This window comes from Lolium rigidum, unplaced genomic scaffold, assembly GCF_022539505.1.
Source record: "Lolium rigidum isolate FL_2022 unplaced genomic scaffold, APGP_CSIRO_Lrig_0.1 contig_25485_1, whole genome shotgun sequence".
In the NCBI taxonomy this organism is placed as follows: Eukaryota; Viridiplantae; Streptophyta; class Magnoliopsida; order Poales; family Poaceae; genus Lolium; species Lolium rigidum.
This window is the reverse complement of record NW_025900048.1, coordinates 78,286-88,980: the sequence shown is the minus strand read 5'-3', so window position 1 is coordinate 88,980 and position 10,695 is coordinate 78,286. Positions and strand designations below refer to the sequence as shown.

General features: G+C 49.1%; 1 protein-coding gene across 1 annotated transcript; it reads left to right on the top strand.

The window, feature by feature from the left end:
* Positions 1-534: 534 nt before the first annotated feature.
* LOC124680705 (DEAD-box ATP-dependent RNA helicase 24-like) lies at positions 535-4,303 on the top strand. The gene is given in 6 exon segments (XM_047215758.1): positions 535-1,147; positions 2,109-3,337; positions 3,504-3,540; positions 3,630-3,950; positions 3,953-4,031; positions 4,130-4,303. Coding segments are annotated over 6 exon segments (2,280 nt in total). The 5' UTR covers positions 535-585; the 3' UTR covers positions 4,182-4,303.
* Positions 4,304-10,695: the final 6,392 nt, after the last annotated feature.

Genomic DNA, 10,695 nt, shown 5'->3' with positions numbered 1-10,695 from the left:
TTGATTGCATGTTTTGGATCACCTACAAAGATCGGATATCTTGCTTTGTATTTTCATACCAAGCTTCCAAATGATCCACTTCGAACAAGTCAGCCAATAGCATACTGGCTAGCCTAGGTTCAATACTCACCTCTGCTATAATTTAACCCCGCCATAATTTAACTGATTACATGGTTTCCGTTTTCTTAGTATGATCTTATTGGGTTGATGTGACATTTACATGTGGAATTCAACTCATAATTTTAATCAAAGATAAATAAATGCAAGTAAACAATAAATATTACAAATATGGAAAGGAAAGTATTGTAGAAAAAATATGGGAAGGAAACAATTACACTTCTACAAGTTCAGAAGTTCAATTTGCTGATGGATTCGAACACTAGGCCCACCACCGCTTAAAAAAAGAACACTAGGCCCACTTTGTGCCGCAACCGACTTCGGATAACGGTGCGTCAGACCCGTCCAGTACCCGGCCCACGACCCACCCAACCAAGCGGCGCCAGTTCTCTCCCTGTCCATCGTCTTTCTCCCCGCCTCGCAACGCAAACCCTAGCCTGCTCGCTACCACCTCCTTGCCCGCCGGCCATGTCGAAGCGCCCGAGGCTCGAGGGCTTCAGCATCCCGCGCCCCACCTCCTACAGCTTCGAGCGCTCCCAGCCCGCCCCGCGGCTCTACGTGCCCGCCGATGACGACCTCGACGACATCGCCTTCTCGGACGACGCCGCCGCGCCCTCAGACGCCGCGGGTGGCGGGAAGCCGGAGGACGACGAGATCGACCCGCTCGACGCGTTCATGGCGGAGATCCAGGAGGAGATCCGCGCGCCGCCCCCGCCGCCCAAGCCCGAGGCGCTCCGCCGCGCGGACTCCGACGAGGACGACGACCCCATGGAGAGCTACCTGCGTGCCAAGAAGGACGCCGGGCTCACGCTTGCCGCCGACGTTATGAACGCCGGGTACAACTCCGACGAGGAGGTGTATGTTGCCGCCAAGGCCGTCGACGCCGGCATGATGGAGTACGACTCGGACGACAACCCCATAGTAGTAGCGGACAAGAGGAAGATAGAGCCCATACCGCCGCTAGACCATTCGACCATCGAGTACGAGCCTTTCAACAAGGATTTCTATGAGGAGAAGCCGTCAGTTTCAGGTGAAACTCTTGTTCCTCCCCATGATAGCAGACGATGTTGAACTTATTTCACCGTTTGATTTTTGGCATACGTATCGTTACCTGTCAATTGAGCGTCATGTTTAGATTACACCGTTGGGCTACTTCAATTTGATATCACCGTATGAGCTCTGACCAGAGGTCTAGCTTCTTTGCTCTGCTTAGTAAATCACAAGTGATAAACCTGGTCATTCCAATTGGATGCTAAGATCTGAAGCACTTTTGCTCCCCATGATAGAATAGCCAGTTTAACTTACTTTGCAGTTTGATTGAGCATATATATCGTTACCTGTCAAATGGGCGTCCTGTGTAGATTATTACCGTTGTGCTACTTCAATTTGATCTCACCACTATGAAATCTGACCAGAGGTCTAGCTTACTTAGTGAATCAAGTGATGAACCCGGTTATTACAATTGGATGTTAAGATCTGAATGCTCCCTTGTCTTGAAATGGAAATTATGCCTTTCACAATTTGGGGATCACTATTTTAGATGGCATGCTTATTGTTTGAATGCCGTCTAGTTGTATAGTACCTCCCAAGTCTGTGTTATTTTGAGATGGGGGAACCGGGTCATCACTTCTTTACAATATCACCAGTCCAAGTTACCCTTCATTAGGACAACAGCCGAAGAGCCATAATATCGCGTCTTATTTCAGTGTAGTACTCACTGTAATTGCTAGTATTAAGAAAGTGGAGCCTTTTTGTTGTTTATCTTATGTTTCCATCCTCTTTTACTGACCCTCCTAAAAAATAGATTGATGAAGCCTATCTATGTTTTAAAGTGAAACTGCAATGGTGCAAGTACTTTTTCATGTTTGATGCGGTAACAACTAGCATGATGTGCATTGAGTATAACTTCTACAGATTGGTCATTCTCATTTTGTATGGTTTAGCAATTCCTACTTGAAGGCATCTATTGACTTCGTACTTGTCTCTTGTAGGGATGAGTCCGGAAGAGGTGGCTGATTATATGAAAAGTTTGTCAATTCGGGTTTCAGGCTTTGATGTGCCAAGGCCAGTTAGAAACTTTGAGGATTGTGGGTTTCCTGTGCAACTGATGAATGCTATTGCGAAGCAAGCCTATGAAAAGCCGACCACAATTCAGTGCCAGGCTTTACCTATTGTACTATCAGGGAGAGATATCATTGGTATTGCAAAAACTGGTTCAGGGAAAACTGCAGCATTTGTTCTCCCTATGATTGTTCATATTATGGATCAGCCTGAGCTTCAGAAGGAAGAAGGTCCAATAGGCGTCATCTGTGCTCCAACAAGAGAATTGGCGCATCAAATATACCTCGAAGCTAAGAAGTTTGCAAAGCCTTACAACCTTCAAGTAGCTGCTGTTTATGGTGGTGTTTCTAAATTTGATCAGTTTAAAGAACTGAAAGCAGGCTGTGAAATAGTTGTTGCTACCCCAGGGAGACTGATAGACTTGCTTAAGATGAAGGCATTGAAGATGTTTAGGGCAACTTATCTGGTTCTTGATGAAGCTGATCGCATGTTTGATCTTGGATTTGAGCCACAGATCCGGTCCATTGTTGGTCAAATTAGACCAGACCGACAAACCTTGCTTTTCTCTGCAACCATGCCATACAAAGTGGAACGTTTGGCTAGAGAAATTTTGAGTGACCCTATTCGAGTCACAGTTGGTCAAGTTGGGAGTGCTAATGAAGATATCAAACAACTTGTTAATGTACTCCCTTCTGATGTTGAGAAGATGCCGTGGCTTGTCGAGAAAATGCCTGGGATGATTGATGATGGAGATGTTCTTGTATTTGCAGCTAAAAAGGCTAGAGTCGATGAGGTTGAGAACCAGTTGAATCAGCGAGGATTCAAAGTTGCAGCACTTCACGGTGACAAGGATCAAGCTTCTCGGATGGAGACATTGCAGAAGTTCAAGTCTGGGATTTACCATGTTCTTGTTGCAACTGATGTTGCTGCACGTGGTCTGGACATAAAGTCAATCAAAACAGTTGTCAACTTTGATATTGCAAAAGAAATGGATATGCATATTCACCGCATTGGAAGAACTGGCCGCGCTGGTGATAAAGATGGCATCGCATATACTCTAATCACACAGAAAGAAACACGATTTGCAGGCGAACTGGTTCATAGTTTAATTGCTGCTGGTCAAGATGTGCCCAATGAACTTATGGATCTGGCAATGAAGGTGTGTTCCTCTAACTTATCTGGGAATTTTTGCGCGTTTTGTCAGCTGTACACATTGTAGTTTAAAATTTATCACGGGCAGCAATGTGCATACTGTCATTGCAATTTACATAGTCATTATCATGAACACAACCCCTCTTAACTGACTTTTTTTTTTAAAATTTCAGGATGGGAGGTTCAGATCAAACCGCGACTCCAGAAAAGGTTTGTCCTGTTTATTTTGATACACAGCATTTTATATGGATGAATGTTTTAGAAAACCGATTATACTAACAATTAATTGTGTTAATCAGGTGGAAAGAAAGGTGGCAAAGGAAAAGGTAGTGGAGGCGGTGGTGGAAGTGGAAGTGGTGGTGGTGGTGCACGTGGGCGCGGCCGTGGCATACGTGGAGTTGATTTTGGCCTTGGCATTGGCTACGGTGATTCCGGGCCACAAGTACCTGCCCCAAGATCTGCCACTGTAAATACGCTGAAGACAGGAATGATGCAAAATTTCAAGAGTAGCTTTGTCTCAGCGTCTTCGAGTGCGCCAAGCAACAGCGCACCTTCGAGGGGTGCAGCTCCCTTTGTAAAGCCGGCACTCCGTGGTTTTGTTTCTGGTGGCACCATAGGAGGAGGACCCCGGCGCCCTCATTTGTCCCCGCAGCTAGACCTGCAGGAAACAGTAACGAAAATGGGAACTCAAACCCTGAGCGGTACGTGGCTCATGGTACATCGACACAGAAACACTTTATCCTTGCTGTACTCTCTATTCAGTTTGCTAACAACCAGTCAAAATTCCTGTGAATTGCAGCTCGAAGGAGCAACGAAGGGAGAGAAAGCGGCCGTCAGGATGGGATCACTAATAGACCTTTGAACTCCCAGTGTACCAAATTGTCTCCAGTTTTGTTTTATTACCTTCGCAAAACATATTGTTGTAAATTGTAGTTTACATGATGTGAATGATAAAATTGTTGTTCCTATTCCAGTAGTGTATTCCAGTAGTGAGTTGTCTATTCCTGACCTGAAGCATTCTTACATTCATTCGGTCAAAATGTGGAGATCACTGTATCAAGTATGGTAAAAAATGGTTGTGAGACGCTACAACTCTTGTCTTGTGTTAAAGGGCAGTTGATTGGTTGTTCTTTGATCCGTATTACTACAGAATATGTCAATTTTGCTAACAGAGTAACTAATTTGAATATCACAGATACCATTTCTTATGGCCTGTGAAAGATGATGCAGCAGTGTGGTATATAATGCTATTAAAAGTTAAAGCATGCAGTGAAAAACAGTCAAAATAGGCCATCCAAAATGGGTAATCATGTGATGTGTTTGTGGCCATTTTGCCTAGTTTTTTCTTAATGTCTTGTGTTGTTTGTTAATTATGCCACGAACCATATCTTCCTTTAGTTTGTGGAATGCGTGATGTAACCTGTGTGAGCAGAGAAGATGCATTGGAGCAGGTCGTGTGTTGATACCTAGGTTACATAACTTGAGCAGATCCTTTAGTTGACAGGTTTGGCACAGTAAATTGAACTATTGACGCCCAGTGCTTGGGGTGCAGCAGTGTAAATCCATTGCCATGCTTTTCGCGTCTTTGCTACAGTAGTAGTTGGACAGTTCAGAGCGATTTTGACAAAAAATAACCTAAAAGTGAAAGATGTGCACAGACTAACCTTTTTGTGTGGCGCCCTTCCCATCGACGCCACACCTCACTGTGTGACGCCCATGCGAGCGGTGCTACACATCCATGCCGACGTGGCGTGGTCGATGCTGCGTCGTTGACCAGCCGACGTGGCAGGGATGTGTGGCGCCGCTTGCATGAGCACCACACTTTCTAATGGGAAGGGTGCCACACATCCACTTAAGTGAACCGTCCGCGCCCGCCCCAGCCCGACCCAGCCATTCTCCTCTCTGTTTCTTCTTCCCTCAAGAACAAGGCTGGCGGTTCCTCTCTCCCCCCACCAAATCTCTCCCCAAATCTCTTCTATTTCTCCGGATCTGTCCGTGGAGATCGTTCCCAACCCGTTCCTTGAGGTAATCTCCTCCGTTCTCCTTCTTTTCATCCAATGAATTGATGGATTTGGTTGGATCTACATGTGAAACCCTAGATGTGAAATCCTAGGTTGATTTGAGGGTGGATGTAGATTTGGTTGGATTTTAGGGTTTGTTGAAATAGGAGAAATTGTAGGGCTAGGTTGTATGGCTAGAAACCCTAGGTTGATTTGTGTTGATTATGGTAACTAATGAACACATGTATGTATGTGTTGTTCACATTATGCTAGGGGGATGGAAAGAATTGGTCATGTTCATCATGTGGACAAGGATGCTTTTTTGAAGGAAAACCTAGAGCCAGACCTGGAAGAAGTTGACTTGGTGTTTGACCGTAGCCCTAGCTCCGCCGAGGTGGTAGCACAAGGGAGGATTGAGTTGAATTAGAATGAGCCAAATGATGGTGTTGAGCTAGAGGGAAGACACAATGTGGGGTTTGGAATGCACACCCGTTGGAAGACAATGCGTATCAACTCCGAGAAACGTTGGTCCGTTTACAAGGAGATGGTGGCCGAGTCACAAGACAAGGCTTTGGAGTTGTTTGCAACCAAAACTGTTGATGCTCATATGGAGCTTGACCTTAACCGGCGCTCCTCCTCGTTGAAGGTAGGAGTCCACCGCCCATGAGCCAAGAAGAAGCCAACGAATCTCCTATTGTCCAATCTCCCATTGCCCAAGATCCATCGTTGGAGAAGGAGTATGACGAGCATGACGATGGTGATAATGGTTTCGAGATGAATTACAACAATATCGGTGATTTGGATACATATTTGACGCAAGAGGACATGAACCACTCCATTCCTTATTCCCGATGCTATGCCTCAGACTCGGATGATGATGGACCCGATGAAGAAGTTGATGAGGATGGCCTGACGGCTAAAGAAGCTGAAAGAGCCGAGATCTTCAAGAAGGTAACTGGACGGGATATTCGGATACCATTGTTCCGTGATGTTAGTTTTGCGGATGGAGCCATGGTTGATGGTGGCAAAAGTTTACTTGTTGGAGCGAGGCCAATTTTCAAGAGAGATGTGGGTGCGAAGACGGCTATGATCTCTAAAGGGCTCACGTTTGATACCTTCTTGGAATTGAAGGTATGGTTTAAGGAATTCTCGATTAAGCATCATCGCAGTTCAATTGAAGGTATTGTTGAAGGAGTTCTTGGAGTATCATGGAGTGCAAGTTTGACCAGATCCGGAATGGAAGGTTGTGAAACGTGGAAGAAGAAAGACAAAGAGGTATCACGGAGATATGGACAGATGAGGTCATTCGGAAAACAAATTATTCCAAGAGGCTCGCAAGCCAACTAATTGTGGATCATGCAATAGTAAGGGGCACAATAGAAGAAAATGTACAAACGGCAAGAAGTCAAAGGGCAATGATGCTAGCACAAGCCAACAATCAAGTAGCCAACAAGCTTCAAATCAATCTCCAAGCCAACAACGTCCTAGTCAACAAACTCCAAGCCATGAAAGTCGAAGCCAACAAGTTCCCGCGCAACAAGGTCCAAGCCAACAAGCTCCAAGCCAACAAGCCCCAAGGCAACATGGTCCTAGGCAACAAGCTCCAAGGCATCAAGCTCCATATCATCAATCACAATGGGGGCAACCTCCAAGGTACATCTGGGCATGGGCAGCCCGGCCCGGACGGCCCGACCCGAAAATCCCGGGCCGGGCCGGGTCGGGCTTGCACTTCGGGCCGGTTCGGCCCGAAATCCGAGCCCGAACGTCGGGCCGAGCCGGGTTCGGCCTTCATTTTTGTGCATTTTAGCCTGGTCGGGCCGGGCTTTTTGCTCGTTCGGGTCGGGTTCGGGCTTAATTTATAGGCCCGACGTCGAGCCGGGTTCGGCTTAATTTATAGGCCCGACGTCGGGCCGGGCCGGGCTCGGGCCCGATTTTTACCCGCGAACTTTTTAAGCCCGGCTCGAAACCCGGCCCGGCCCGAACTTTGCACAGGTGCACTCCAAGGCAACCAAGGATTCATGTAGGGCTTACTAGAGGTCGCCATGGTGGACGTCGGGGTGGTAGTATGCTAGGATACCTAGCGGGTCTTTTTCCGTATGTGTCTCCAATATATTAATTGTATTGTACTTTCTATTTTCCAATTCCTTGACTCATTTTGGTTTTTTTCACTTTTGTTTTCAGATATGGCAACTCAACCCATCAAGGGGAAGGAGGCGTGGGAGGGCAATGACAAGGAGGAGTCCGTTTGGAAGGAGGCTTTGAGGACGGTGCGGAAGAGGGAGAAGGAAGAAGTTGCAAGGACGGAGAAGGATGAGCATGGCAAGAAGATGGCCGACCGTGCCCGTATGCAAAGGGAGTATGAGCAATACATATGGCGCGAGAAGAAGAGGAATGAGAAGCTTCAGGCCGAACGGGACCGCACATGGAGGGCCGAATTCCGTAAGAACATGCTACTTGCGCGACTAAGACGGGAGAGGGCCAACAGGATGCACCTAGAGGAGGTGGATAAGGAGGCTGAGCGCATAAGGGAGGAAAGAGCTCGAGCGGAAGCTTCAAAGACGGAGGAGAGCCATCGTTTCTTCGACGAGGTGGTTCAGCTGGCTCATGACATTAGGGAGAATGAAGAATTGGTCAAGAATCTAGGAAGAAGGCGAAGGGGGTGGGGAGCTTTCGCCACGCAAGGATGTTCCGTTTGGCTAGGTTCTTGTTGTCGAACCTTTATGTTGTCGAACCTTCATGTTGTATGAACCTTGATCTTGTCGAACCTTATTGTAATTCAAACCTTGATGCTCGTCGAACCTTGATGTCGTCGAATCTTATGTGTACTCGAACCATTATGTTGTCCGATAGATGTTGTGTGCAATATTGTTTTCAAAACTCGTTGAAATATGGTATGACTTGTCATGGTTTAGCACAAGTCAATGTGTGGCGTTCTTGCATGGGCTAGGCGCCACACAGTGACGTGTGGCGATGATGGAAAGACCACCACACAAAAGGTTGGTCCGGTGAAATAATTTGACCAGAAAATCAGCCTGTGATTTCTTTCACTTTCAGGTTATTTTTTTCAAAATCGCTTGACAGTTCATCGCCTGCTGCGGTACAGCACAGCGCAGTCTCCTTGTCCATGCCGGGCGGGACCGCTGGAATGCGGGAGCACTGGCGTGCGGGTCCACAGAGAACATCTCTTTGGCAAACAGGCAACTCTGGTGGCCTGCGGCCTGCCATTGTCCTGGTACGACGCTGCGGTGCCTCTCTCCTCTTCTTCTTCTTCCATCCCCATTGGCGCTGCCCCACTTCGAGAAGAGAGGGAAATCACGCGAGAAGGGAGGCCATGCCGAAGCCACCGGTGGCGGAGCGGCCGCGGCTGACGCTGGAGGACTACGTCCTCTTCTTCGCCACCCACAGCGGCAACGGCCTCACCATCCACCTCCTCAACCAGATCCTCTTCATGCACGGCTTCATCAAGTTCCACAAGTCCAACAAGGTAGGTACCCCTCCTCCCCAAACCCCTCCCCGCTTTCCGGCTCATCCAACTCCACTTATACTTGTTAATCTCGCGCGCGCAGCCGGTCGATCGTCGACGCGCTCAACTCGCTCGCCCTGCTGCGCCCGCGCCGCTCCACCGTCAGCATCAACGCGGCCGGGCCCCCGCCGCGCGCCGCGGCCTCCTCCTCCGCCGCCGAGCTCTCCGCGGAGGACGTCAGGCGCGACATCGAGGCCCTCGGCTGGCGCGCGTGCCCCGTCGGCTCCGTCCTCGCCGTCCGCGCCGGGACCGCCCCCGTTCCCGTGCCCCTGGCCACCATGCCCCCGCCCGCCTTCCACCAGCGCGTCTCCCCGACCAGCGTGCTCGGCGCCTCCCCGCTCCTGTCCAGTTCCCCTCCCGCTCCCGCGGCGCCGGGCGGGGCGCCGGCGGGGAAGAGGAAGCAGTGGACCCCGCGGTGCAGGGGGAAGACGGCGCTCAAGCAGAGGGAGAAGCGCATCGTGGAACTGCTCACGCTCCCGTCCGTCGAGGAGATGTCCGCCTCCGAGGAGCAAGGGGAAGGCGCCGTCGCCTCCGCCGTTGTTTGATCTGTACCAGTTTCGTATTTAGACCAAGCAGCCAACAACTGCTAGTACTTGTTGATTTGGGCGTCCTTTGTGCTTTGGTGGTGATCGGATAGTCTGTGTTAATTAATTATGAAAACCATGTCGTCTGGCTGTTTAGTTAATGCTAATTTAAGTCTGCATTTGGGCGGTGTGTTTCAGTTTCCTGCCTTTGTTTCATGCTAATTCTGACTGATCCTCGTTACTGGTTCCACTCCTTGCTCAGTTGAGTTCAGCGAGGAACTACATGTGCTTTCTCACATGATTTGCAAAACAAGGATCTAAATATTAAGCATACAATGGAATTAGTTAGTAATGTGAAAGATAGGATGATCACATACCGGTTCGAGGTCGTTCGAGGCTGGATGGGATGACCTACACCGACCTTCATTTCTACGATGTTAAGATCATCACTTTTGTGAAGCTTCAGCGGAGGTATTAGGGATGCCATCGAAAACGGATACCATCGAAAACAGATAGTTCGTTGATGTCCGTGTGGCCCGAAGGTGAGGCCCAACGACGACCCGGAAACGGACGGCGGGCTTGAATATGTCCGTTTGGCCCCATTCCAAGCCAAAATTTGGGCTGGCTTTGCGGTGGCCTCGGACAGCCGATGCGTCGGTGCATGTCCTCCCTTTGTCTTCTCGACCTCGCTCTCCGCGACCGAGGAACTGGAATAAACGCGTGTTCACGCGTCTCGCCCACCGCCGCATCCTTCTTAATGGGGACCATCGCTTTCGAGCCCACATCCTTCACTCTGGCCAGTCCACTGCTCTCCGAAAGCCCTAGTCCAAACCTTCCGAAGCTTCTCGCGCGGTACCAATGGCGAAGGGAGACCGCTGGTTTCGCCCTGGCCGCAACGATCATGAGGCAGGCAGCTCAGGCTATGCCGGCAGCGGCGACCGCCGTTTCTTCCACGCACCCGTGGCTAGGCCACTGTGAACACCTCCCGTGCCGCGCTCTGAACAACGCGCCAACGTTGAGGTGGAGGTGGCACAACAGTACGCGGAGGCGGCCATACCGCGACCATGGAGGGGTTAGGAAAATGTGAGAAATTCTTGAAAATGCGGATTGGGTGAAAACGAGAGGTTCGCAAATCACCTTCCATCCCAACCCTGCTCGTTTACTTCTCTCGTATTCTTCCCATGGATGGGGTGATGATGTTCACCCACCCCCGAAATACCCTTCCCCAAAAGTACACTAGAGATAATAGTCTTGATTGAAAAATGTGGATGGGATTGGATGAAAGCATGAGCGATTTTGCGATACGAAATAATCACCT